The sequence below is a fragment of the Sorex fumeus genome, unplaced genomic scaffold, assembly GCF_029834395.1.
Source record: "Sorex fumeus unplaced genomic scaffold, SorFum_2.1 ptg000053l, whole genome shotgun sequence".
NCBI classification, from domain to species: domain Eukaryota; kingdom Metazoa; phylum Chordata; class Mammalia; order Eulipotyphla; family Soricidae; genus Sorex; species Sorex fumeus.
In genome coordinates this window covers 2159793-2187378 of record NW_026606110.1, presented here as the reverse complement: position 1 = coordinate 2187378, position 27586 = coordinate 2159793, and the positions used below count along the sequence as shown (strand labels likewise).

At 40.3% G+C, this 27586-nt stretch overlaps 1 protein-coding gene across 4 annotated transcripts in view; it reads right to left on the bottom strand.

Moving 5' to 3' along the window:
• VPS13B (vacuolar protein sorting 13 homolog B) overlaps positions 1–27586 on the bottom strand; it is a 667453-nt gene that overhangs the window by 255296 nt on the left and 384571 nt on the right. For all 4 annotated transcript variants that reach the window (XM_056124953.1, XM_056124949.1, XM_056124951.1 and 1 more), the window contains exon 30: positions 380–583. In XM_056124953.1, coding sequence (XP_055980928.1) covers positions 380–583 — 204 coding nt within the window. The remainder of the gene's footprint in view (positions 1–379; positions 584–27586) is intronic.

Sequence of the window (27586 nt, the reverse complement as noted above, 5' to 3'; positions counted from 1 at the left end):
CCAGAACTCTCTCAATTTTTCTCCTTATTAAGCAGAAAGAAGAAACATTTTAAAAAATAAGCCGGGATAAACTTGGGGCTGGAGTGATAGCACAGTGGGTAGGGCATTTGCCTTCCACGTAGCCAACCTGGGTTCGATTCCCAGCAACCCATATGATCTCCTGAGAACCGCCAAGAGTAGTTCCTGAGTGCACAGCCAGTAGTAACCCGTGTGACCAATTTTCTAAGCAAAATCATAAGATACGTTTACAAAACACATTTTACATTTGTCATGAAATTCAGGAGAGCAGGAGAGTATGGAAAGAGTTTGGCTGGTGATCGGTCACCAGCTGGTCTGGAAGTGCAAGAGCAGAAAGTGGAGCTTTTCAATCATTTCCTACCTGCTGGCCATATTCCATTCCAGCGCTGGGTTCTGGGAATTTCTCTCAGTCTCTGTGAGTGCCCCGCCTGTGCAACTATCCTTCTCTGGTTTCAGCTGGTCCCAAACAGCAGTACCAATATTGATGGACTGCAGGTCTATTTGGTATTGTCTATCTTCGATTTCTGATCCAGGATCTCGAAGAATTCCTAAATTCAAGGCTCTCCTGTAAAGGAAGTGAAAAAAGTAAAAAGACAAAATGAACGTTCTATGTTTACGCTGTTCCCTAACATCATGACATTCCCATGTCCCACACCCCTCCCGATTTATGGACGAACACAGTGGATTCATCAAATCGATGAGGCAGGGACTAGAAATATGTTACAACTTGAAAATGTATACAAAATTATCATGCATAGCACTTTACCTTATGTTGACATATTAAGCTATCCCCAAGACTTTCCTGTGTTTCTAAGTACTCTTGCATACTTTATGACTTTAATCATTTTGATATGGCATGTTTCTATTACGATGGCTTCATCACTTATCACTTAACTTCCCGTTAGTCGTCGATTTGCTTGAGCGGGCGCCAGTAACGTCTCCATTTGTCCCTGTCGCGTGCTAGTGTAGCCCAATGGCATCTGTTCGCTCTGGGAACATGAAGGGCCTCAAACCGATCGTTCATGATCTTGACGAAGAAGTCTGACCATCTGGTAGGTGGGCGGCCACGCAGTCTTTTGACATCCCGTGGAATCCAATCAGTAACAGCTCTAGTCCAGCGGTCGTCTTTAAATCTCATTACGTGACCAGCCCATCTGATTTTTGACACCTTGGCAAATGAGACAGCATCCCTGATTCTTGATGGTCGACGGATGTCGGAACTCCGGATTCTTTCTCTCATTTGAGTGAAACGTGATATTCCAAGCATAGCTCTTTCTATTCTTCTTTGGGAGACCTGAATAGCGTTCTCATCCTGTTTGCGTAGGGCCCAGGTCTCTGAGGCATATGTTAATGCAGGAAGAACAGTGGAATCAAAGAGATGTGCCTGGAGCCGGAGGTTCTTCGTCCTCTTAGCTATTTCTTCGACGTTCTTGAAGGCGTTCCAAGCCGCTCTCTTCCTCCTGCGCAGCTCGGGTGTCAGGTCATTTGTCATGTTGACTTCTCGACCTAGGTACACATAGCTGTTGCATTCGGAGATGGTCATTCCATTGAGAGCGAATGGGGCATCAGGAACGAGGCTGTTTCTCATAAACATTGTCTTCGTAAGACTCAGCTGTAGACCGACCTTTCCACACTCATGGTCGAAGTCGGCCAGCATTTGTGCCGCTTGGCTGATGTTTGGTGTTATTAAAACAATGTCATCAGCAAAGCAGAGGTGGTGTAATTGCCGACCATCTATCTTCACTCCCATTCCTTCCTATTCCAGTTGTCGCATGATGTTCTTGAGGGTGGCACTGAAGAGTTTCGGTGAAATGGTATCACCCTGCCGAACCCCTCTCTTGACATCAATGATCACTTCTTTGTAGAATGGTGAGATCCTGGTAGTGAATCCGCAATACAGCTCACGGAGGATCTTGATGTATTGGGCTTGAATGCCCTGATTGGCTAGGGCTTCAATGACCACTTCCGTCTCAACAGAATCAAAGGCCTTCTTTAAATCAATGAACGTTAGACAGAGCGGCATCTTGAACTCCCGAGAAACCTCAATGAGCTTGGTTATCGTGTGGATATGGTCGATGGTGCTGAATCCTTTGCAGAACCCGGCTTGCTCGCATGGTTGTCCTTCATCTAGTGTTCTGCCAATCCTATTTAGGATGACTCGAGTGAACAACTTGTAGATGACAGACAATAGGCAGATCGGGCGATAGTTGCCAATGTCATGGATGTCTCCCTTCTTAAACAGTAGTACGGTCCTGCTGGTTTTCCACTGGGACGGAACCTTGCATTCAGACAGGTAGCGAGTGAAGAGCCAAGCCAGTGTTTTGATGAGTACTGATGGCAGGTTCTTAAGGTGTTCAGGTCTGACCTTGTCTGGGCCGGGTGCTGTTCGTTTCTTTACCAACGAAATGGCGTGTCGGATTTCGGAAGGGAGAACATTGGGAACGACATATCCATCCTGTGGAATTTGGTATGTCGGCAAGTGGACATGGCTATCGAAGAGATTTGAGTAGAAGTCATGGATAATCTTCTCCACTGCCCTTCTGGAGGATGTGATGGATCCATCAGGACGTCGGAGGGCAGTCATCTTGGTCTTGTAGTTGGCGAAGGACAGGCGGGCGTTACGAATACTTTTCCCGGCTTCTGCCGCCTCTACCAGTACTTCGGCTCTTCTCTCTTTCAGGTCTTCCTTGATCGCATCTCTGCACTGCTTTGCGAGCTTGGACGTTAGCTTGCGCTTGCCTGAGGCATGCGCCAAACCACGCTGGCGAATTAGCTCAAGAGTTTTCGAAGACAGGCGTTTTTTTGTGGCTATCCCTCTCTTGGCGTTCCTCGCACATTCATGGAGGTGCTGAACCAGTCGATCATATTCCTCGTCAATGTTGTCAACAATGGCATCTTCCCATGTTGCCGCAATAGTGCCAAAGAGTTCCCAGTTGGTGGTCATTCTGGGAGTTCTCTTTTTGAACTTTGCAGCCCTTTCTCCCCGCTCTGTGAAGTAGAATTTTGCACGAAGGAGACGGTGGTCCGATCCCGTTCGAAATTTTGGGACAACAGCAACATCGGTCAGGCAAAACCATCAATTGAATATGATGTGGTCTATTTCGTTGTGGAATCGTCCACCGGGAGACTCCCATGTCCAACGTTTAGATTCTGCCTTGTGGAACTGTGAGTTACCATGAATGGTCTTGGTCGACATGATGAACTCAGACAGTCTCTCACCCTGTTCTTTCCATTCTAGGCCATGGGTCCCGATGTGAAGTTCTTCAGCTGATCTTCTTGGTCCTATCTTGGCATTAAAATCACCCACAATGATCTTGTAGAAGGTGTGGTCTTCTTTATAGAACTTCTCCAGCTCCATGTAGAAGTTCTCAATTTCTCTTTCATCATAATGAGATGTTGGTGAGTAGACAATGAAGATAAAAACTGCAGGCAGTGAGCCACATCTATTCAAATGTAAATGTCCGATTCGGGTTGTTAGGCATTCGAATGAATCAATGCTCTTGGCCAAGTTTGTGTTGACAAGGACACTGACGCCTCCGACACCTCTTTTATCGCATGTTCAGAGGAACAATTCTTCTCCAGTGTCGAAAACGGCATGGTGAGATTCGTGCCTTCTTGTCTCGGTCAGACCAATGATGTCGTACTTGATCATTCGCGCTTGAACCATCAATACGATGGCTTAGCCAAGACAAAATAATTCAGAGTGATTGAAAGACTGAACTGAAGTCACAAACTAGTAATCGACAAACTGACATTTTAATTTGAGTAGTTTTTCTCACTCAAAATTTAGTTGACTGTCCAATGTTAATTAATTGCCCGAAGTCCTCTGATGACCTGTCAGAAAAGTGACAGAGCATGGTGAATCTCACTCTTCACTCCTTGCCTTTGGATAACACAATTGTCAAAAAGACAGATTGCTAAGAAGACTGTATTATTTGGGATGCAGTAACACAGGGAGAAGTATCAGCTCATATGAGTTACAGAACTTAGATCGACTGGACCCACTACTCACCCAATATATGAAACGGTCAATACTGTAAAGTTAGATTACCAAAGGCTCGAGCGGGCCCAGTATCGTCTCCATTGGAGACTTTGTTGCTACTGTGTTTGGCATATTGAATACCAAAAGTTCAAGGTTATATTTTAATGAAGTATCATGAAAATAAGTTATTAGAAAAGAAGTATCAAAGTTGGCATAGTAGGATGGAAGATCTGGGGTCAGGATTTAAGAGACAGATAAACTAAAGTCTGTCAAAGTTAGGGAGTTGTTTAGTATTTACAAATACCATAAAGTGAATTATCAAAAGAAAAATAGTATTTGGTCCCTAGGAAATTTCCAATCAAGCTAGAAGTTGAAATGATAAAAGGATCTAAAAGTTTTACGTATGGATACTGAAAAGAAACAATTTCAGATATTAGAAAAAGGATAATCTAATTGGTTGAACACTAATGAAATGATGTGGTGTGGAGGTAGGTGGGTAGGGGAACAGGGGCAAGAGTCTACTATGAAATTTACATGATTGTAAACTGTGATTTGTATGTAAGCGGTAGATATCAGATGATGCTAAAAGAGAGGGCTGAGGGTGTGAGTCAATCAGAGAGAGTATGTCTTACATGCATAGGGGCCCTAGGTGGTGTGTGTGTGGGGAGAGAGACAGGGTGAGAGAGGAAGAGAGACAGAAAGAGAGAGGGGAGAGAGAGAAAGAGAAAGAGGAGGGAGAGAGAGAGAGAGAGAGAGAGAGAGAGAGAGAGAGAGAGAGAGCACAAAGGTATCAGGTTAGGAACAATGACTGACTTGCTTACTTTGGGCTCCCATGAGGGCTGAGGGTAACTAGGCTAAGAGAGGCATGAAAAATGGAATGAGAAGGTTAATTGGGATGGAAGCTCCAGCAGGAGCTACAAGAATGGACGAGGAGAAAATAGGCATTGATCAAGAAGCCACTACAGGAATCAACAAAACAGGCATTTGATTATTCCACTCCAAAAACCCCCTGCTAAAATATAGGGTTCAAAATTAATAAGCCAAACAGAACAGCAGAAAAAGTTTTCAAAAAGAGGAAAGGAAATATAAAATAGACACTAAAGAGATAAAAGAGAGAGAAAAATCAACAAAGCCCCAAAATAGCGTCCAAGAAAGAGATAAAGATAGAAAGCCAAATAAACTAGATTTGCAATAAAAAAGTAAACAGCCATAACACCGTGGAGATTAAACAGATAATACAAAGATATTAGGATGATTTATAGGACAAACATTTTGTACTGTGGGAAAAAATATCTTTCCATATCACTGTCTCCAAAAGACATTTCTTATCCTTTCCTCTGTGGAATTAACACAAATGCTATTCTTCTTCCATCAAATATAGTATTCTCCTTCTGTAGCACTTTCTTTATATAAAAATTACATTTTTTCTTTTGGGCAACACTTTGCAGTACTAGGGGCTTATTTCTGGAACAGTGCTCAGGAATCACTCCCGGCATTTCAAAATTACTTTTTAAAAAACATAGCAAAAAAAAAAAAACCCAAACATAGCAAACAGGAGCAGAGCCAAAACACCAATTACTTAAGAACAACAACAACAAAAAAAGCAATCAATACAGCAGTTAAGATGCTTGTATGCTGCCAACCTAGTTCAATCCCTAGCATTCCATACAGTCCTTTGAGCCTACCAAAAGTGACCTCTGATCACTGGCCAGGAGCAAGCCCTGAGAACACCAGGTATGCACCCCTTCAAATAAAAATTATATAGTAATATATGCTAGTGGTGGATAAACACGGGCCAGTTCCGGTGGTGCCTGGGGACCACTGGAGTATAGTGTTTTGGAGTTGAGAAGACCATACTGAGCTGGAGGCTCAAATCAGGGCTTTCCATGTGCTAGGCATGTGCGTTATCATGCTAAGCCATCTTTCCGGCAGCAAAACGAGACTTTCTTGTGGTCATAAGGTTTCTTTTTTCTTCTTCTGTTCAAGGTTTCTTCTTTTTCAGTTTGAGAGGGGAAGCGCAGGGAGCTTGCTTTTTTCGTTTTGGGCCACACTTGGTGATGCGCAAGGCTCACTCCCAGATCTGCGCTCAGGGATCACTCTCGCCAAAGCTCGGGGAACTGGATGGGGTGCAGGGATAGAACTGGGCCGACTACATGCTAGGCAAGTGCCCTCCCCACTGTACTATCTCTCGGGTCCCTAATTTTTATTCTTCGGGATAGAGGTCCCAGGCAGTGCTCCAGGGGCGTCAGGCCACCCTTGGGCCTGGAAGAGAAGCTGCTTGTGTCCTGGGTGCCACATGGCTGCAACATTACTCGCTGGCTTCAGGGGGCTACAGACAGTAATGCTGGGTATGTGAGGGGGAAACGTACGTGGTGGAGACCAAGCCTAGGCAAGGCAAGCATCTGGTTCCTGGTATTTATTCTTTAAAGTACAACATTGCCCACCTTATTATCTATGTCTTAAAAATAGTTTATTATGATCCTAGAAAGTATTCAAAATACTTTGTTTTTTTAATACGAAATGGAGGAAGCATTAAAAACATCTTCATTCAAATAGCATATACTAACATTTATTAGAGACTAAAAAATGGGCTGGAGCGATAGCACAGCGGGTAGGGCGTTCGCCTTACACGCGGCCAACATGGCCGACCCGAGTTCGATTCCTCCGCCCCTCTCGGAGAGCCTGGCAAGCTACTGAGAGTATTCGATATGCCAGACACAGTAACAACAAAATCTCCAGTGGAGACGTTACTGGGTCCGCTCGAGCAAATCGACGATCAACGGGAGGGCCTTTACCTTTACCTTTAGAGCAAAATGTCTTCTAAATGATCTATTTCAGCATACAAGTCACAGCCCACCAAATTTAAATTGGTATTTGGGTATAAAGAGATAAATGGTTATAGACACAGTTTTGTAATACTTCATTTTTATTTTTTCAAAGACTGGAAATCATTTTACCACTTCCAAAACACTCTTCTCCCTAAGCAAAGAATTTTATAACGTAACCAACAACCTGGTTAAGAGTGAAAAACAATCTGACTGCAAAGTCAGAAATGGAAGTCTATTTTACCCAGACTTTGACTTAGTCTACCACATGTTCACAACCCAAGAAACAATGCTCAAAAATCATCAGAGCAAAGATCCTAATGGACACTGTGTAAAATAGGGAGTCACCCACAGCAAAGGAATTCTGGGGCCCGAATGCCGGCATTGACACAAAGTCCTCCTTCAAAAACAGACACAGATACCTGAGCTATAAGAAATATAGTTTCATTTTCTAATGACTTTTTTTCTAAAAATGTCTGTTATCATAAATAGGAGTCCAAGTTTCCTGGCTGCTTCACGTGCTTCTAAGAGCTTTATGAAGTCTGAGACTCCCTCTTCTTACAGCCTTAAAACCTTTCAGCAATTCAAATCAGGAAAGGGGGTGAGTCAAGATGCCCATAACTTCCTTACTCTTAACACAAAAAGCTGCTTTATTAGCCAAAAGTAGGAGTTATAATTGTAATTGCCTTGCCCTTCCGAAACTCCCCTCCCGTAGCATTTGGACCATTCGGCAGGTGGTGTAGGAGGATAAACTGAAGTCTGCAATAGTTGGTCAATAATATAATCATAAGGAACCAAAGAAGACTAAGTATATGACAGGAAACATAGCCTTAATGTTTTCCTTCTTAAATTGACTTAGTCTGGGTCAGGCCTTTTGTATGTTTACATAAGGAGCCGCTCATGTTGAACCATTTACTGCTCTCTGCTGAATGGGCATATCTTGGGAGCCCACTGAAAGAAGTCAAATTCATTACAGCTCAACTGAGAGCCACAAAATGTTAAACAAGCCAGAAAATAGGAAGGCTGAAAAAGAAATAATGTCTCTAAATCCTGATTAAATTAAAGGTCTACATTTTCATCACCAAGTTTCTCTAAGCGACAGTGCCTTAGAGCGGACACAGGGCAGGGTGTGAGAAAGGATGGCGGCAGGCCGGGAGCAAATGCTGATTCCCAGGACGGTGAGCTGCCACCTGCAGGGTTCCGATCTGCCGACTCTGGAATTTCCTCTTCCCTCTCCTTTAGCTGCACTCTCGCTGACGCTAAAGCACACGCATCCATGCACTCTCGCTGATTCTAAATTACACACATCAATATACTCTTATTGATTCTAAAATACACATATCCATACACTCCCGCTGATTCTAAAATACACATTTGGGTGCACAGAGCACCACATGGTTCAATGTCATACCCCGGCCCTCTCAACTAAGAGGAGAAAGGAAAAGGCGCAGCAAGTCTGGAATTACTCCAACAGGAATTTCACTGACAGAAAAGCACAGGCCCTGGCCGCCTCCTTCACTGGGCTGCTGAGAAGATGCATCTCTTCTCGCCAGCAAGGCTGAGGTTCTCTGCGAAGCAACCTCGCCTGAAGGGTAAATCTATCCGGACTCTCCCACCCAGCTCCCCAGCAAGGATAAGTGGGAGGACTTGCTAATGGTGAGGCTTAAAACACATGGAGTAAATAACTTCTTTGTTCCCTTTCATTTTCCTCAGGGATTTTTTTCAATCGCTTTTTCTTTTCTGCATCTCTACCCTTAGACCAAAACTTTTCAACTTTTCAAAGCCTGAAGCCCAGCACCTATAGGTGGAAAGCGGGTTGAAGATAAAATGCACGTTGGGAGTCCTTGTAAAGGAGTACTGTAGCACTGTCCTCCTGCTGTTCGTCGATTTGCTCGAGCGGGCCCAGTAACGTCTCCGTTGTGAGACTTGTTGTTACTATGTTTGGCATATTGAATACGTCAAGGGGAGCTTGCCAGGCTCTGCCGTGCGGGTGAGATACTCTCGGTAGCTTGCCGGGCTCTCAGAGAGGGGCAGAGGAATCAAACCCGGCTCGGCCTGGCTGACTGCGACAAGGCAAATGCCCTACCACTGTGCTAATTGCTCCCTTCCTTTCATATTGTTTCTTTTTTATTTTTTCATTTTTGAATCATTGCGAGATACAGTTAAAAAGCTTTCATGTTTGAGTTTCAGTCATATAATGACCAAACACCCATCTCTCCACCAGTGCACATTTTCTACCACCAATGTCCCCAGTATCCACACCTCCTCCATCCCAACCCTCCCCCTGCCTCTATGGCAGACAATTTCCCCCACACTCTCTCTCTATTCGGGGGCATTACAGTTTGCAATGCAGATACCGAGAGGCCATCACATTTGGTCCTTTATCTACTTTCAGCACACATCTCCCATCCCAAAGGATCCTTCCAACCATCGACTTAGTGATCCCTTTTCTATCCCAGCTGCCTTCTCCCCCAGCTCACATTGTCTTTCAGCTGGCACCTTAATCTTCTCTGACAATTCCTATCTTCTCACAGTTTCTATTCTCTAACCAAAAATCAATCAAAGTCAGTACAACCTTTCCTCTGGAATTTTTTGAAGGGAAAAAAACAAAATCCTCACCTGATTTTTTTCAGTGACCAGCTGCAAAACACAACCTGATCTCTCTAGGGATGAGGTGATTAAAAATGCGGTGGGCCCTGATAAGAAGCACATCTGGCCTGCCTGCTCGCATGACCAGCGAGCCACGTAACAATGGGTGCTGCTGAGCAAACCGGGGTTTCAGTACTTCACCTCACTCAACTGAGAGGTCACTCCGAAGAGTACAATGAGTTAAGACAAGCAGAGCGATCTCTGACTGGAGTGATGAACACATGTCAGATGCTCTATTCTCAGTCTTGCTGATTCTCAAAAATCCTCCGTGAACTTGTATTCTGTCACTTGTACTTCTTCAATCTCGGTTACTAGGTTATGTTTTATACTCTTTGCTCCTTCAGTATTAGTGACCTTCCAGGTTCAGTCTTCAGTTTTATTCGGTGCTACCTATACAATCAGCAGCACACGTGATCCATGAACGGCAGCATACGTACTTCCCAATGCCATCTCCTCTGAAGGAGAGTGACTGCCGAGCGTTCTCTTACATTTTCTGGCTCAGTCCACATGAATGAAACACCCATGAGACCATCAGGGTTTCACAGTCAAGGAGGGTAGTGTATAAATTCGAGTGCTACCACTTATAAGCTATGCATCCTCAGGGAAGCCAGTCAAACTGAATAAATATCAGTTTCCTCTGGAAGGGATGAGACACCTACTTATATAGATTTTTCACTAGGAATAAACATGGTGACGTTAATGTGCTAATTTATGTATAGATGACACCTGGTCATCCATTATTACTTAGTGAGGAAGAAGCCAACAAGGGCTGCTTTCACACCAAGTCTATGTAAATGGACTTATTCACATAACCACATAATTTTCTAAAAATTTTATTCCTTTCAGAAGTGTAAGTCCTTGCTCCCTATCCCCTCCCCCTCCCCTTCCTCCCTCCCTTCCTCCCTGTCCCTCTCTCTCTCCCTCTCTCTCTCCCCTGCCCCGCTCCTGCCCTCTTTTTGTTTGGCCACACCTGGCTTCCTCCTGGCTCTATGTTGAGGCATTACTTCTGGTATGGCTCTGGGGACCATATGAGCTACCAAAGACTGGCCTCATGCAAGGCAAGCGCCCTAGCTGCTGTCCTATCACTCCATCTCCTTGGAACTGGGGACTACTCTGTGCTTGGGCTCTGGGCTTGGGGACACCAGGGTTCCAGGATTGAGCCTGGGCGTCTCACCTTCAAAGCATGAATTTAGCCCTCTGGCCTATCTCTGCTCCAAAGTACAAACATTTTAATAAGAAATTTTACATTTGAAAATGGGCTGGAGTGATAGCACAGCGGTACAGCATTTGCCTTGCAAGTGGCCAACCTGGCCGACCCGAGTTCGATTCCTCCATCCCTCTCGGAGAGCCCAGCAAGCTACCGAGAGTATCTCGCCTGCATGGCAGAGCCTGGCAAGCTAACCCATGACGTATTCGATATGCCAAACACAGTAACAAGTCTCACGAAGGAGACGTTACTGGGCCCGCTCAAGCAAATCAATGAACAACGGGAGGACCGTGACCATGACATTTGAAAATAGTTTCATGATAGGGCAGTTATAATGTCACACCTTTCAGTTATATAATTATCAAAATACTCCTTATAACTCCAGCTAGTATGAGAACAGAGTGATAATTATGTGACAGTGTCTACCACTTCTTTTTGGCTGCTAAATTTTGGACAACTTCATTAGAAAATAAAGTATCTCCTTCTGGAAGATTCTCAGACTTCAGCAGATTAAGCCAAGAAGTAATTTGCTCGTCAAATACTTTTAAGTCAGGTACATTAGCAAGAGGGTATATAATGATATTTGGAAAGAAATGCATTAACTATTAACCTGTATAATACTAACAATTTTGCTAATGAAATCAAATAACCCCTCTAGTTCTTTGAATAATATCAAATAAATTACTGAAAGACACAATAGAATGAAGAGATAAAAATGATTTTCACTTTTATAAAAACTTGAATTATGGGGCCACAGTGCTAGTACAGCGGGTAGGGCATTTACTTTGAACGTGGCTGATGGGGTTTAATCCCTGGCATCCCTATGGTCCCCTGAGCACTGCCAGGAGTAGTTCCTGAGTGCAGAGCCAGGAGTCAGTCACCCCTGAACATTGCCAGGTGTGACCCAAAAAGTCAAAAAAAAAAGAGGTGAATTAAATAGTGTTGACCTTCAACAAAATGACTGTTCATCCATCACATGTTTTTCAGCACTTAGATAATATTTTCTAGTGGAATAAAAGTTAACAAAGAAGAAAGCAAGGCAAAACATACTCATTTCCTTTTTGGGATGCATTACCCTGATAACAAATTAGAAAACAGGATTGAGCTCATGTAACTTGATGTTATTAAAATGTGTAAATGACTGCATTAATTTACTCTTTAATATAATAAATATGGACTTGACAATAACACAGTAAAACAGATTTAGAGTTGGTTTCATACTGGATCCAAATAATATCTATCTGGAGTCAGGTCTTTAATAATCTGCCAGAGGATTTGGCTCTTCATCATCGTTTTTATCATGAATCTTAATGACTTCATATAAATCTGCCTTATCAAATTTTCCAGTGCACTTAATACAGCAATTGAGAGAATCTGAATTCTAGAATATCTCAAAATACTGAAGAGTCACACCAGTAAGGTGAAACTGAACCGAAGCAGATGCCAGAATCCTTAGTATGCTCAAAGATCACATGTTGACTACAGCATATGAGACAAATGAACTGAGCTCCAGAGAGGCAGCAAAGGCGTAAGGCACTTGTCATATACGTGGATAACTGTTTTGGTCCCCGGCACCACAGGCCCTGAGCACTGCAATGAGTGATCTTTGACCAGAGAGGAGTAAGCCCGAGCACAGCTGGATACGGTCATAAAATCCAATAAATATAGAGATGAAATATGTATTTTAATGACTTGGTAACAGTCATATAAAAACAACAATAAAACAAAGCCAAGGAGAATTAAGCTGGCTGTAAGAGAAGAAAGACAATACTCAAAGAAAAAATATGTGAAATCATTATTAAATGCTGCTTTTGCCTTTAACTTTGCAGGGGAGTGGACATAGCAGCTCTGCTCAGAGCTTATTTCTGCATCTATGCTAGGATGACCACGTGTGGAGCTGGGGACTGAACTGGGGCCACGGTGTGCAAAGCAAGTGCCTTTCTCAAGTACTATTCATCTGCTCTTGACTTTTAATTTTTAAAGAGCATAACTTGCACAGCAAAGCCACACATTTATTTCACACAATTAAAGTTTTTGATTTATTTCAGTATTCAAGTTTCTTTGTTTTCATGTTTTCCAGAGTTGAGGAATGATCCTAGGGTAAGTGCTCTACTGCTAAGCTGCCACTGGCCAACAGTATCTATTATTTTTTAAGTGAAATAAAGTTTTTATTGAAAGAAACTTAAAGATGGGTGGAGAAAGAGAAATAGATGTGCTCAAAAGAGAACAACACATCTCCAGAGCAGAAAAAAGCTCCAATAGTGTAATCCCTAAATATTACTCTTTTATGAACTTTTAAGCAGGATTTTTAAATGATTAATTTGAAATTAATATTAATTAAAATATTAATTTTTAGAAACACTGAATTTAAGAATATGCGCTACTTTAATTGAATATTTTCAGCTCAAATAATATACAAAAAATCGCTGAAAACATGGGAGCAGAGATTTTTTTGGGGGACATCCCAATGTGCTATGTATGCACATAGAAAATATCTCCAAGGATTTAAAACTGTGCATGTATTTTGCATGAAAGTCAACCTCTTTATATACAAGAGGGCCAGAGTGGTCTTGCTCTGCGGTTTCCACACAGGAAACTTTGAGAGGTTAACTATACATTTAGTAAAAATACTTCCATTCTCTAAGTTTCTTTAGATTTCATTTCTGCAGGTTTCAAAGGTGGTAACAAAATCAAATCGATGAAATTTGTAATGCGTTTTTAAGAAGAGATTTCCTAACTGCTTCTCATGTTTCTAGAACTTCTCTTTGACAACACTCTGCTTAGCGGTGTCCTGTAAAATCTACCAAGGCTGCAAGTCAACTATTATACAAGTTATAGACCACTCAGGCTTGATTCCAAAGGCATTACCATCCCTTCTCATTTGGATATTTTCTTGCTAGCTTTAATCCAATTTTTTTCATTTCTTTTACTTAAACAATTTAGTTTGGTAGTTAACAGACTTCCTATTTATTTCTAAAACCAAATTAACCTATTAAAATTTTTCTATGAAATTTCTAATCAATGCCCAACTGCTAACTCCTACAATTATGCTTGCAAAGAGTACTTCCTTCCAAATTTATCATTTAAGTCACTGTCACTGTCACTCTCCTCCCACTGTTCATCCATTTGCTGGAGCGGGCCTAGTAATGTCTCCGTTGGAGACTTTGTTGTTACTGTGTTTGGCATATCGAATACATCACGGGTAGCTTGCCAGGCTCTGCCACGCAGGCGAGATACTCTCGGCAGCTTGCCGGGCTCTCCGAGAGGGGCGGAGGAATCGAACTCGGGTCGGCCATGTTGGCTGTGTGCAAGGCAAACGCCCTACCACTGCGCTATCGCTCCAGCCCATCATTTAAGTCAAGATTTAAAATTGGCTCATCAATTCAAGGTCTCAGCTAAAGGTATCACTGTATCACTGCCATCCATTATTCATCAATTTACTCAAGCAGGCACCAGTAACGTCTGCATTCATCCTGTCACTGTCACAGTCACTGTCCTACCGTTGTTCATTGATTTGCTTGAGCTGGCCCAGTAACATCTCCATTGTAAGACTTGTTGTTACTGTGTTTGGCATATTGAATATATCATGGGTAGCTTGTCAGGCTTTGCCATGCGGGCGAGACACTTTCGGTAGCTTGCCGGGCTCCCCGAGAGGGGCGGAGGAATTGAACCCAAGTCGGTCCAGTAGGCCGTGTGCAAGGCAAACGTCCTACTGCTGCCCTGAGATTTTAGCAGCCTCTCCTTACTCTTCCTTCTCAACAGTTCCGCATTGGAGACTTTCAGGGTCAAGGGAATGAAAAACACCGTTGTTACTGTTATTGGCATTATCGAATATGCCACAGGAATTTGCCAGGCTCTGCCGTGCAGGCAGGATACTCTTATCCTGGATACTCTAAGGTAGCTTGCAGGGTTCTCGGAAGATAACTAGAGACTATAGAGACTATAGAGACTAGAGACTATAAGAGGTCTTCCGGAAGCTTTGTTCTATAGTCTCTGGGTATTGGCCGTTGATGGGATTTCATGGCACTGGGAGCAGTTTGTGGGTGTGACTGCCTAGCTACTGGAAAATTAGGGATCTGGGTCACTGTCACTGTCCTCCTGTTGTTCATCGATTTGCTCGAGTGGGCCCAGTAACGTCTCCATTGTGAGACTTGTTGTTACTTGTTTGGCATACCGAATACGTCACGGGTAGCTTGCCAGGCTTTGCCATGAGGGCAAGATACTCTGAGGGATCTGGGTGGTCAGCAATAATTATACTTAAGCAAATGTAAACAGCTACTTATTTGTCTGAATACTTTCTATAATAACAAGAACAGAGTTATAAAAAGTATTTATAAAAAGGAACATGCAGACAAACTTTTTAACTATACACAATCTAGTATTCTTTGGGGAGCTGAATAGATAGTTCAGGGGTTAAGGAGCTTTGCCTGTATGTGGGAAACCTGGATCCAAACCATAGCCCCCCCCACCCCGTCCCCCCCTGCCCCCGCATGGTCCCTGAGCCTCCACCAGGACTGATCCTTGTCTTTCTGAGCACAGATCCAGCAGAAACCGTCAGCACTGCCTGGTACAGCTCCAAATGCAAAACAAGAAAGAAAAATTGTTTAGAAAATTGTACGCAAAAATTTAACCAACGCCATCTACACTTATCTCTTACCAAATTAATTTTAATTAGTATGCTTCCAATTCTATCATTTAAGTCAATTGCCTCGAGCAGGCCCCAGTAACGTCTCCTTCATCCTAGCCCTGAGATTATATTCAAGGCTCTTTAGGAGAATGAGACCCATCATTTTTACTGGTATTTGGCATATTGGATACGCCACGGGGAGTTTGCCAGACTCTGCTGTGTAGTATCTTTAAAAATTATACTGCTCTGCCCCAAGTCATTTTGAGTCTACCAAATTCCAAAATGTTTTGTAATGCAAATTAAGTATACCCACGATGGTAATAATATTAACGATGACACGTGAATTTCATGCTTTGCAAAGGACTTTCCAATATCATCTCAGGTAACTCACCACCACCGGATGCAACAGGCAAATTACTATGCAGATGTGAGACACTGAGGCTTGAGGTAGCGAGGGGAACTAACAGCAAAACCCACACCGTGAGTCATTCCTGCAACCACGGGGTCAACTCTCTCTTTTGCCTCTTTCTGTAATAACAAGATGAGAAGTGGTTTTTGAGATCAAGCATGAGGGGCCAGGGATGCAGCTGAGTGTCAGAGCACCTGTCTCGTAAGTTCAAGGTCACAGCTTCTATCTTTGGCACAGCATGCGAGGGACTGTGCCTCTAAACATACAATAGAATAAAATGTAACATATCAGTTTGTTAAAACTTTCACGTGCACACAAATGTTGGGAAAAAATGATTTCAAATTAAAATTGTTAACATTTTTTCTGAGACTATATGCTGGAGTAAGTTTTAATAAGAAATCTGGGAGAAGAAAACTTTAGGTCTGTAATATGACAAATCAAATTCTCTAAAATAAAGGTGCAGGTGTATTAGGTTGTTTATAATGCTTAATTTTGTTCTAAACCTACTAATATTACAAATATTTTTAGACTAACTAGAAATCAGAAGATCCTCAAATTTACCCCCCAAAATCATTATACAATGCTTTATTTGTAAAGGAAATGGTAGTTATTTTAAATGCAGTGATAGTTTAGCAAGTTTCTTAATATACCATGTCAAACATATGAATATATAAACACCCCAAATAATAAAAATAAAGACAAATTTCTTGAAGGAAAGGTTTTAGAGCTGTGTCTACCCAGAAGCAAGCAGATAACCTAATGTTTTATTTTTAAAATTGAGGTATTTTTCAAAAATAGCAGCATGATTCCCTCCTATTAGCAATGAGTGCAGGTAAATACACATGCATGTAACTGATCGTATTAGAACATCATAGCATTAAGAGCACTGTTACCACCTGAGAAGGCAAGCATTTGCCCCCATGGCTTTCCACTCTTGTGGTTTTCTACAAGTTGTTCACTCGTATGGCTTCCCACTCGTACCCTGTCCTAAGGGCAGTCCTGACTGTAGTGGCTCATATAGTAGTATTAAATAAACAACTGTCAGAACAGAGAGCAATGACTGCCCTCAGTTGAGACTCCAGCATATATATGCACTCAACGGAATGTAGAGCTGAGACAGTCAATTTGGAGAATTGGTTGACATTTAGTAGCAGAGAAGAAATGCATACTAGATCATTCTGTTGTATAAAAGTTCCTCAGTTGGAAAGTGGTTGCAAGCAAAAAACATTTAAGAAATTCCAATCTATTTTAAGCTCATGTAACTTTCTATAAATGGCATAATGGTTGTGAAAAAGATAAAACGTGGGAAAGTATGATATACAAATTAGTTGTATTAAGCTGGTATTAAAACTACAAACTGGGAACTTTCCAAGTCTAATATCTATTATCAAGGTAGGATGAATTATGTGGCTATAAGTTAGAATACTCAATGATTCTAAGCAACAATACTGCTGGCAAGAAACGGTAAGAATATCCTTGGCAAAACAAAATATCCTCAGTGTCCTGTGATGTGTGAAGCGATATTCCAAGGTCTAGCAATACACTTTTTTCCTTCTGAAAAATTTTGCCTGTAGAAATGTCACAGGATGAAATTCTGGGAAGTTCAACACTAAACCTAGGATTCCCAGAAACAGCAATGCTTGAAATGTTATAACATTATTATACAGATTCAAGATAGGCATTAATGAAATTGAAAGTAATTCATACCTATTTCAGTCATGCTATTCCTAATGTGATATTATTTTCCATTAGTAAAATAGGAACATAAAAATCTTTCCCTATCTTATTCTTCAAAAATTTAGGAATATTTTTATTTATTTTGGGCATCAAGGTCTTGACATTGCAAGAAATTTAAAAATACGGAGGCAATAATGTGATATGCTTATTCTTAAAAACATAAAATTATATGTTTATGATCATGTAGCAAGCTACAAGCTTTAGTATAGAGGGCTAACTCGTCAATAAAACACATACTATTCCACCAAACATTTAATTGTTTATTCTATGAGTAAACCTTGTAAGACCCAGTTGATACAAATAATAATCTTTTATAATCATTGAATATGGTAAATGATATTAATATAGGCTAGAGTTTCTAAATACATTATGGCTTAGATATTATCTAAGCTACAACTAAAAATAGAAAAAGCAAAGAGAACATTAAGGCAGAATAGAATTAATACAAAAATGTACATTAATGGCTACCGGTAGTCTTCAGAAGTTCAGGCCTTTGCTTTGCCTGCGGCCAACCCTGGTTCAAATTCCTGGAACCACAAGTGGTCTCCAGGGCACTGCCGGGGGTCACTCCTAAACACAGTGTCTAAAATGGGCTCTGAGCCCTGTTATTGTGGGCCACCCCCTTAAAAAATTTACATTTAGCAAGTTTTACATGACATAAGAGAGACAAAAATACTAACCTTTAGTATTTGTATTTTTATATGAAAATAAACTTCTTCTAATAGACAACACTAGGCCAACAGAGAGTAAGAACATATAAAATAAAACAATTTACTGAAAATGTGGAATAAAATTCACAGTAAAAATTTAGGGAGTAATGTAGTTTTAAGATTTAGGTTGCAACAATACACATGTAAATAGTAAGTAAAGTAAAGTAAAGGCCCTCCCGTTGATCATCGATTTGCTCGAGCGGGCCCAGTAACGTCTCCATTGGAGACTTTGTTGTTACTGTGTCTGGCATATCGAATACTCTCGGTAGCTTGCTTTAAAAATTTTTTTTATCTTTCAAAGAGAAAAAAATCCTGATTTAGGTAAGATAAAATTTCATTTTACCTATAAGTTCTTAAAATTAAAGGACAAAAAGCTGCTCCTTTTTTAAGAGGCAAATTGTGTATCAATTATTTTTGAAAAAAAGTTATTGGGAGCTTTTCCCCACCATCCCACTTTGTGTAACTTATAACATCATTTATTTTGATCTTAAATTATTTTCCTCGTGGCCATTCATGATGATATCTGGCCCCACAGTGGGGCCTGTGGGCTTGGTACTCAGGACCACCCTGTTCCTGGGGCTCAGGGGAAGACTAAGGGTGGCATGTGGTGCCATGGAGGCAGATCTCCTCCCCTCTGAGCCAGCTCTCTGACCCTTATACATATAAGATTTGAACCCATGATTTGAAAACAAAGTAAGCTACAATGGGAATTATTAAGTAAGTATTAATGAAATTCATTCCTCTAAGGTGAAATAAATGCAGGAACAACAGCAATATACCATTTTAAAGTTCATTGGCTCTTCCTTTAAATTTCAAGCCCGCCATGTCTTACTCATTTAGAAAAAAAGTTTTATAAAATTCAACTAATTACTATTCTTTCAGTGTAATTGTAGAGATGATTAAACTACGTTCCATGAAGGTAGAGGCAGAATATATTTATATCTAGTATGGCTACATGATATAGCAAGCAAATGGCAAATATTTATAAATATTTTGGAGTAAATACATAACAAAACTGGTTTACAACATATGAAAGTGCAACTTATTTTAATATTACAGAGACACAAATTTGGCATCTGGCATATGCCTGGATTCTCAGTGACATGGATGTATTGATGACGTACTTGGCGCCAGCCCAAAAAACGAGTATTGAAAATATATGGATACCCATGTAGGAGGAAAAGATGGAACTATTTTATCAAAGAAATAAAATACCCCTCAATACAGACACTTGTGCCCCAGAACAAGGCACCTATTTCCTTAGAAGCAAGGCTGTCCTAACGGTTAACTCATGATATCATTCTAAATACAAAGTTTAAGGAGATCACCAAAATAAATAAATAAAAAAAATAAGTGTGAACTAGTACAGAACCTGCTGTTACACATTTTATACCAACCGAAAACAAAACCCTTAAAAATCAACAACATGTGAGGACTGGAGCAGAATATTCTGAAGCTAGATTCCACCTGGAACTTTCTGTGTCTGGCTGGAGGAGGGGAGGAAAGGGGCAGCCCTGGACCCTGCTATCCAGAGGAGCCCTAAAATGCATCAGTTTTCAACAAAGCTATGTTGCAGTTTCTCGCGCTGAATCACCTCTTCATGAAAATCACATTCCCAAGGAGGATGAGCCAATTATGAAAAATAAATAGTTTGATGAAAATGAGAGGTGGTTGTTGAAAAGAAAAACAGCATCCTTAATTATAACAGTGCTGCTAGGGATAGTTAACAACCCTATATGTTAAGGAAGGTCGAACTTCAATGACCTGGACCACACCAGGGTCACAATTGGTAGCAGAACATTGATCAACATATGAAAGCCACGAAACACATGAAAGGAATTACAGTACATCACACATCAAACATTTTGGCCGGGTGCTTCCTTCCTCTAATCCTTCTGGCAGGAAATGCTCTACATATCCTTTGAGGTGAGCACACACATTTAAAAGTGGCCCCTCCTTAAAAAAGCTCTTGGATACTGCAATTTTCTCCAAAGAGGAGAGCGACTTCTGCTCAGAACTGCTGTACATTTCTACCAGCAGCAAAGAAACGAAGCAGCACCGATGAGGTACTGTAACTGCATACTGCACTTTCTTCCATATTGTACTTTCTTCCAGTCCAAAAACAAACTCAGGAAAGTGTGATTTGACAATGTATATATGTGAATAAATGAAATTTTATATATGTTAAAAAATTCTGATCTATATCACCTAATAAGCCAAGTTTCACCAGAATATATTGAAGGAGCTTAGAATAAATTTTAAACCAGATTATTTTTAGTATGGCCATATTTAACCTGGAAAATGTACCAATGATTGTGGTATACTTTTTAAGTGAAGGATGCTAAATTCCTGAGGATGAACATCTTCTGATAAAATTATTACATGCACTGAAGGAACATATAGATTCAGAGGGAAGGATAACGTTCTCAGGTTATCATATGAACGACGATTAAAAAAATCAATATAGCTGATTTTGTGGTATTATTCCAAAGTATATATGTATTCGTAACTCAATTTACGCTGTTTATCAAAATGATCAGATGTTACTGTATTTTTTATTGTCTATTCTATCACCAAACTGAAAAAGTGTCATTGCAGTCTTATAACGATGTTATTTTTTTTCTTTAGTTTTCAGATAATTTGTCAAGTTGAGTGGTACTATACCTCAGTTTTATCAGGTGTTCTCTACCATCACCTGGAAATACTGAGGTTGTGTTTCACTGAACAAGAGCTTCCTTCAGAACTTCAGTTCAAAACTGAGTAACGCAAGTGTGCTCAATGCCAAAGACATGCTGTCCACAGTGCGTCTGATAAGCTGACATGGGACAGGGATTCTTGTCACTGTTGTGTCAGTTTATCAAACCCATACCTGGATGACAGGCAATTCAGTTAGAACATGATGGAGTTATAGAATTAAAGCACTTTTTCCTTTTGAGAAGCTATGTCATCAGTTATGTACAAATAACACATACATATGACAACTTGTACCAAAATGGAACAATAACTAAAATTCATATAAATCATTAACTTACATAACCGCAATGCGTAGTTTAGGAATTTATCTAATGAGCAGATATTTATCAATAAAAACGAAATATTTACATTTTGGGGTAGATACATTGTACAAGAAAATACTGTTGAGGAATATATGTACTGCCTAATATTAAGGTATCAGCAATGGAAGCTTTGCTTCTGACAAAAATAATTCCTCTTTTATACGACTCGACACTACTTTAGAACTGGGTCAAGCAAATCTAGAGATGATAAATTGTGTTGAGAAAAGATTTCCACAACTTAAGAGTTCATTTTAAACAATAATATTCAAACGAATCTTTTGTTATGGGATCACAATAGTGGTTATCTTTGGAATACAGGGTGCTGAGTGGGGTGGGAGTGGTTTGTGGGGTGCTCAGTTAAGGTGGCATGACTAGATGTATATATAAAAGTTCATCAAGCTTTACAAATGATGCTTTCCTATACATTAAGTTATAATTCAACAATAAAAACAAATAAAAAAACCACACATCTGAAAAATGTAGCTATGTGGTAACTTAACTTGTATTGCTACAACCACATTTCTGTTTTTGCTACCTTTGTCTATGTGCAATGGCTTTCAGAAAAGCTGGCTTTGCTCAAAGTTTGATGTTAGAAATGATGGGTAAGAAAAGTGTTTTAGACTGAGGAAGCATTTGCTCTTCAGCCCAGAGGAAGCATGCTCTCCACACAGAATAAGTATTTCTCATACAAAAAAGATTTAACTGTATTGCTTAGGTGATGTCAGCAATACTATAGTGACTGCACTGTCTATCTGAGGACACCAGTGATCCCAGGATTCAATATGAAATAAAGACAAGCAGACATATCTAATAGCTAGCATTTAAATTCGTACCTTAGAAAATAATAATTAACTTGATCTCTACCCACCTGCCTACTTCTACCTATCTCTCCTATTTAACCTATTGAGGATGAAGAGCTGGGTACAGTGTGTGTGTGTGTGTGTGTGTGTGTGTGTGTGTGTGTGTGTGTATTTATTTATTTATAACTGTAAAAATAAACATGCAGGTTACTCTATAATAGTCCATCTTTGTTACTAATGAGAAAACAAATTTTATCTTTCCTCTATGGCAAACACAGACAAGTGTGCAATGTTTTGCTTTTTTTTTGAAAAACTGATTCTGTATGATCCTGTTTGTAAGGACGGTGAATAGTTATCTTATTTCAGAAACTCCTGATATGTGTTTTAAAGGTTTAATATGCTCTCTCTCACTCATCTTTAAGTTAAGAGGTGGTCAAATTATAATTTCATATGACAATGTTAGTGCCTTGGTGAAAATGCACTATCAGGAGTAAGATATTAAATATCCACCATATATTTTATGACCAGAATGTATTGAAAGAAAATAGATTTTCTTGAAGTTTACAATAAAAAAAAACTGTTATGTGAATTCAAATATATCATAGTACTGTATGGTTTTTATCCAACATGCATTTCTAGAGGAAAGCATCAGAAATACCAATAAAAAGGGTTAATAGATTTAATGCAGCATTCCAAAATTTATGACAGTATAACTTAAGAGTCATTTTCAACACTGTTATTGAGGTAGCTTTTGGCAGCAAATAGAAACACATTCATGAAAACCTACATCCTGTTACAGGAAGCCACAAAAGACGCAGTTACTTTGGGGAGGGCCAAATTTAAATCCAAAGCCTTCATACTAGATCAGCTGAAGGACACGGCAGGGACTCAAAGTCTGCCAATAGTATTTTCAAACAAAGCTTTTAGGCAAGTTACTCTAACTACCCACTACCCCAATTTCTCTGATTTGCTAAAAGGGAGTTATTTGAAACCAACACTAAGCATTATAGGATTAGGAGCATAACGTCACCAGATATGAAGCATACCTTGCCAAAACCCAATACAATGGCTATTTTAAGAACACTCACACAGAAAGAAAATTAGAGAGAACTTAAATGGGGGCGGGGGTAGTAATTTTATGGAGATTTTAAGAATTTGGTCTTTACAAATTTACAAATCTAAGAACTACAGCTTGGTGTTAAAGTAGAAGATAATTCAGTTTTAAGGAAGACTGTGTAATATGCTATAGCATGACCTGCCTATTCATCAGGAATAAATGCTACTACTAAATTGGAAAGAAAAATGTTCTGTTTTTGAATAGGTAACTTTACAATACATATGTACACAGTTAAGAACCAAAGGCGCTAATCCCACTTATGGAAAGGTGGTGATGTCATCCAGGAATATAGTTAGGATGCTTCGGTCCTCAATTGTTGAGTCTTTATATGTCTTGTTGAATAATGTGGTAAATGACATTAAGAATAAGCTAATCTCTAGCATGAATTGCCCTGGCCACATATACTTAAATTGGGTTCAGAGAAGTTACCTTTGATCGGATGACCATTAGTAGGTGAGAGTGATGTAAAGATACCATCACAACACGAATGCATGAAACAATGATGTGTGCAAAGATGAGTATCTTGTGTCTAATTTGCATTTGCTTTTAGTCTGGGGATCAAAACTGGCTATTCTCAGGGCTCACACCTGGAGGGGCTCAGGGAACCAGGTGTGGGACTGAAATGGAGTCAGCAGCATGCAAGGTAAGCACCCTCGCTGCTGCACCCTCTTTCTAGCCCGTGCAACGGTCAGCATCTTGAACTGTTCAAGACCTATGCATTTGAAACCATGAACAAGGTACTTGATTCTTATTTTTACTCTTCATTTTCTTTTAGCAAAATATAACTTAAAGGAAACCTAGAAAACTGATTCTATAGATTAATTAAAAAAATTATAGGGTATTTCTTAGGAACTTAAAAAATTCTTAGAGTTTAATAATAAGCTTTGACAAACTGGCAGGCTACCGAATTTAGCCTGCCCACATGGCAGAGTCTGGCAAACTCCCCGTGGCGTTCCCAATATGCCAAATACCAGTAACAACGATGGGTCTCATTCTCCTAAAGAGCCTTGAATATAATCTCAGGGCTAGGATGAAGGAGACGTTACTGGGGCCTGCTCGAGGCAATCGACGAATAACAGGATGATCTGTGATCTGTGAATAATAAGCTTCTACTTCTACTTAGGAACCATGCTGTTGGTGTGTTGAACATTTATTTTTTTGAGTATTTGTCCTACAGTGAACATTTTTATAATAAAAGTTACATTTTCTCATCAACTCTGTAAGAACACACATGTCTTCCCACTCTCCCTGTGATTTATGGTGTCCAAACAGGGACACAGTGAGACACAGAGAGTAACCACTGCTGCAAAAGTTGCTCATAAAAAAGCAATAAACAGATGGAAAATAATTTGTGTATATGATACTAGAAGAAGAATTCTACTAATGCGAGTCTTCTAAAAATGAAAATGAATTTGCTTTCCAAACTTTAATAATCTTTCAAGAAAAAATTCCATGAATTAAGCTGCCACAGAGAGGGTAACACCTGTCAGAAGCATCATTTATGAAAGATGTCTTCCCAAAGTTGGCAAAAATTGCTATGGATTTTTTCATATAATGCTTGTCAATAAATTTTAAGAGAGTAAAATCCTCAATGGAGTAAAACTGAAACCGAATACTAAATTCAAATCTATTAAGTACCAAGTCTACAAAAAAAACGGGGGGGGGGGGGGGAGATTAACAAATGGCTCCAAAAAAGAAATGGTTGAAAATTTCAACAACTGACAGTTTGTAAAGAGCTATGGGACAAATTAGTCACAGATAAAATCCCAAAAGGAACATCAGAAGACCCACAAATATTTATGGTATGAACCTAAAGCTGAATGCAGAAGTTCACAAACATTCAATTATGAGAGGGATACAGCTCTCTCAAGTAAAAAATGAAGATTAAATAACTTCAAGATTACAAATACTACAACAGAGTTCTGTTGTGAATATTTTTCAAATCCTTTAACATGTAGAGTATTAAAAAATAGTAGAGTATTTTGGAGAAAAGTATGAATGAAAAGTTATTGTTATAGTCATTATTTTTAAATCTTAGAATTGGAGTTAAAGATTCGTGGCCTCTTTGACAATATGACAGTAAGACAAAGGACGTCAATATTTACAAAAGGTTTATAAGCTTATATTTCTAATTCTGTAAGACCAATTTTCAGCCTAAACACAGTATTTCCTAGTTACATAGGATGAAGAGGGAAAAGTTCAAGTTACTAAATGTCTTCACAACATGCTTACTCCAACGTTGACATAATTTTGGTGTATTAAAATAAAATTAACTAGCAGTACAAAGCTGTCTGAAGTTATAAAATGAATGTTACCGTCATTACAAATTAAAGAAAAATAATGACAATGAAGAAGTGAGAAAAAAGTGCCATTCTAGTTTATCTCCATTTTTTTTAAGTGAAGAAACGGAAGTTTCTTGGGTGCAAGAAAGTGCTCGTGGGTGGACCCAATTCACCTTTAATGAGAAGCGAAGTGGGATTTTAAGTTGTCTTGGGCAAGAACGGGAACCAAGAGCAGTGGGAGGGGTGTGCCTGCTAAGGAAGCATGGATGAAGCCTGGGAGTTACCAGATTTGGGGTGGACCATCATCCCAAGTCCTGTTTTGGGCATGGGACGGGACAGGGTGATTTCTGATTCCTGATTGTGGCAAACTCATCAGCCGGCTGCCATTTGGTCCTGTTATCTCCACTTTTGTAACGTTGAGAGAAACTAAAGTAATAAATTATACTAAGCAGAAAGAGTGTAAGTATTTATGATTTATGATGACTAAAATATGCTAATTGAAATTAAAAAGTACTCGTCCCTCACGCCCTACCAAGGTCACTAGTTGCCCCCCAGAAGCGGTCCTCCGGCATGGCCATGGCTCCAGAGGCAAAAGGACTTAGTCCAGAGCCCGGCAGCTTGCGAGAGAAAAGTGAATGGACCATGCGTTAAACTAAGGCACCATGCCTGCCCGGGAGGAAGAGGGTGTTGCTCCCTTCCGCCTTTCCCCCCCCCCCCCCCGGCAGCAAGGTGGCTGCCGCCTCAGAGCTTATAGGAAAGCCAGGTATGAGCCAGTGGTGACGGGGCAACTGCAGTCTCAGGGGAAGGGGGGCAGTACCGGCTCCTCCTTCACGCCCTACCAAGGTCACTAGTTGCCCCCCACAAGCGGCTCTCCAGCACGGCCATGGCTCCAGAGGCAAAAGGACTTAACCCAGAGCCCGGCAGCTTGCGGCAGAAAAGCGAATGGACCATGCGTTAAACTACGGCGCCATGCCTCCCCAGGAGGGAAAGGGTGTTGCTCCCTTCCGCCTTTGCTCCCCCCTCCCCCCTGCAGCAAGGTGGCTGCCGCCTCAGAGCTTATTGGAAAGCCAGGTATGAGCCGACGGTGATGGGGCAACTGCAGTCTCATGGGAAGGGGGGCGGTACCGGCTCCTCCTTCACGCCCTACCGAGGTCACGAGTTGCCCCCCACGAGCGGCTCTCTAGTACAGCCATAACACCAGATGTGCAGAAACAAATCTCGTAATTATCTGGCTCTTTGCAGAAATCCAAAATCCCGTGTGACATTATATGATTCTCATAACCAGCTATCGAAAACAAAGTATTTCACAATGCCTTTTCAGCAATTCTGATTGTTGGGGGGGGGGGGGATTTTAAACAATAATGGTGCATCTTTTGTCGAAATAATGAATGTAATCAATGTAGAGAAGAGTTCAGTGGAAATCATCTGCCTCACAGGCACTGGGAGGGGTGGGAGGGGGGATATATTGGGGTCCTCGGTGGTGAAAAATGATTACTGGTGAAGGGAGAGGTGTTTGATCATTGTATGATCGACACTTAAACCTGAAAGCTTAGAAACTTTTCCCACAGTGATTCAATAAATAAATACAAGAAGAAAAATAAATAAATAAATGAAACTATGGAAAAAAATAAGGTGGAGTTTATGCCCAAATCAATCAGCTAATCAGTGGCTGAATAAAGAGCAGTACTCCTACATAAAAAAAGAAATTAAAAAATAATGAGTTAATCAAAACTATGTTAATATTTATATCTAATCTTGAATCACTTCAGAGTTTATAACAGATGTGAAAAACCTGACAACTAAAATCACGTAATAGGATGCAATTATCTGCAGATAAAACGTAATAAAAAGTATAGCCCACGAGTTGAAACATTGTATGACTGAAACTCAATGAGGAATAATTTTGTAACTGTGCATCTCATGGTGATTCAATTAATAATAAAAACATACACTGTAATACAAATTACTTCAGAATAGATTGTGTATTCAAGTACTCTCAAAATAACCCTACCTAGCGATAGAGTTTTCACCACAATTTAAGGTTCCAATAAAACATTAAAGTCCATTTCAGCTTGGAAGATTTTAAGGAGATCTAAGAAAAATAACAGCACATTGACATGTGTTTTCTCCTTTTACCCACGGTTAATGTTGGGGGCATGGGGCACTT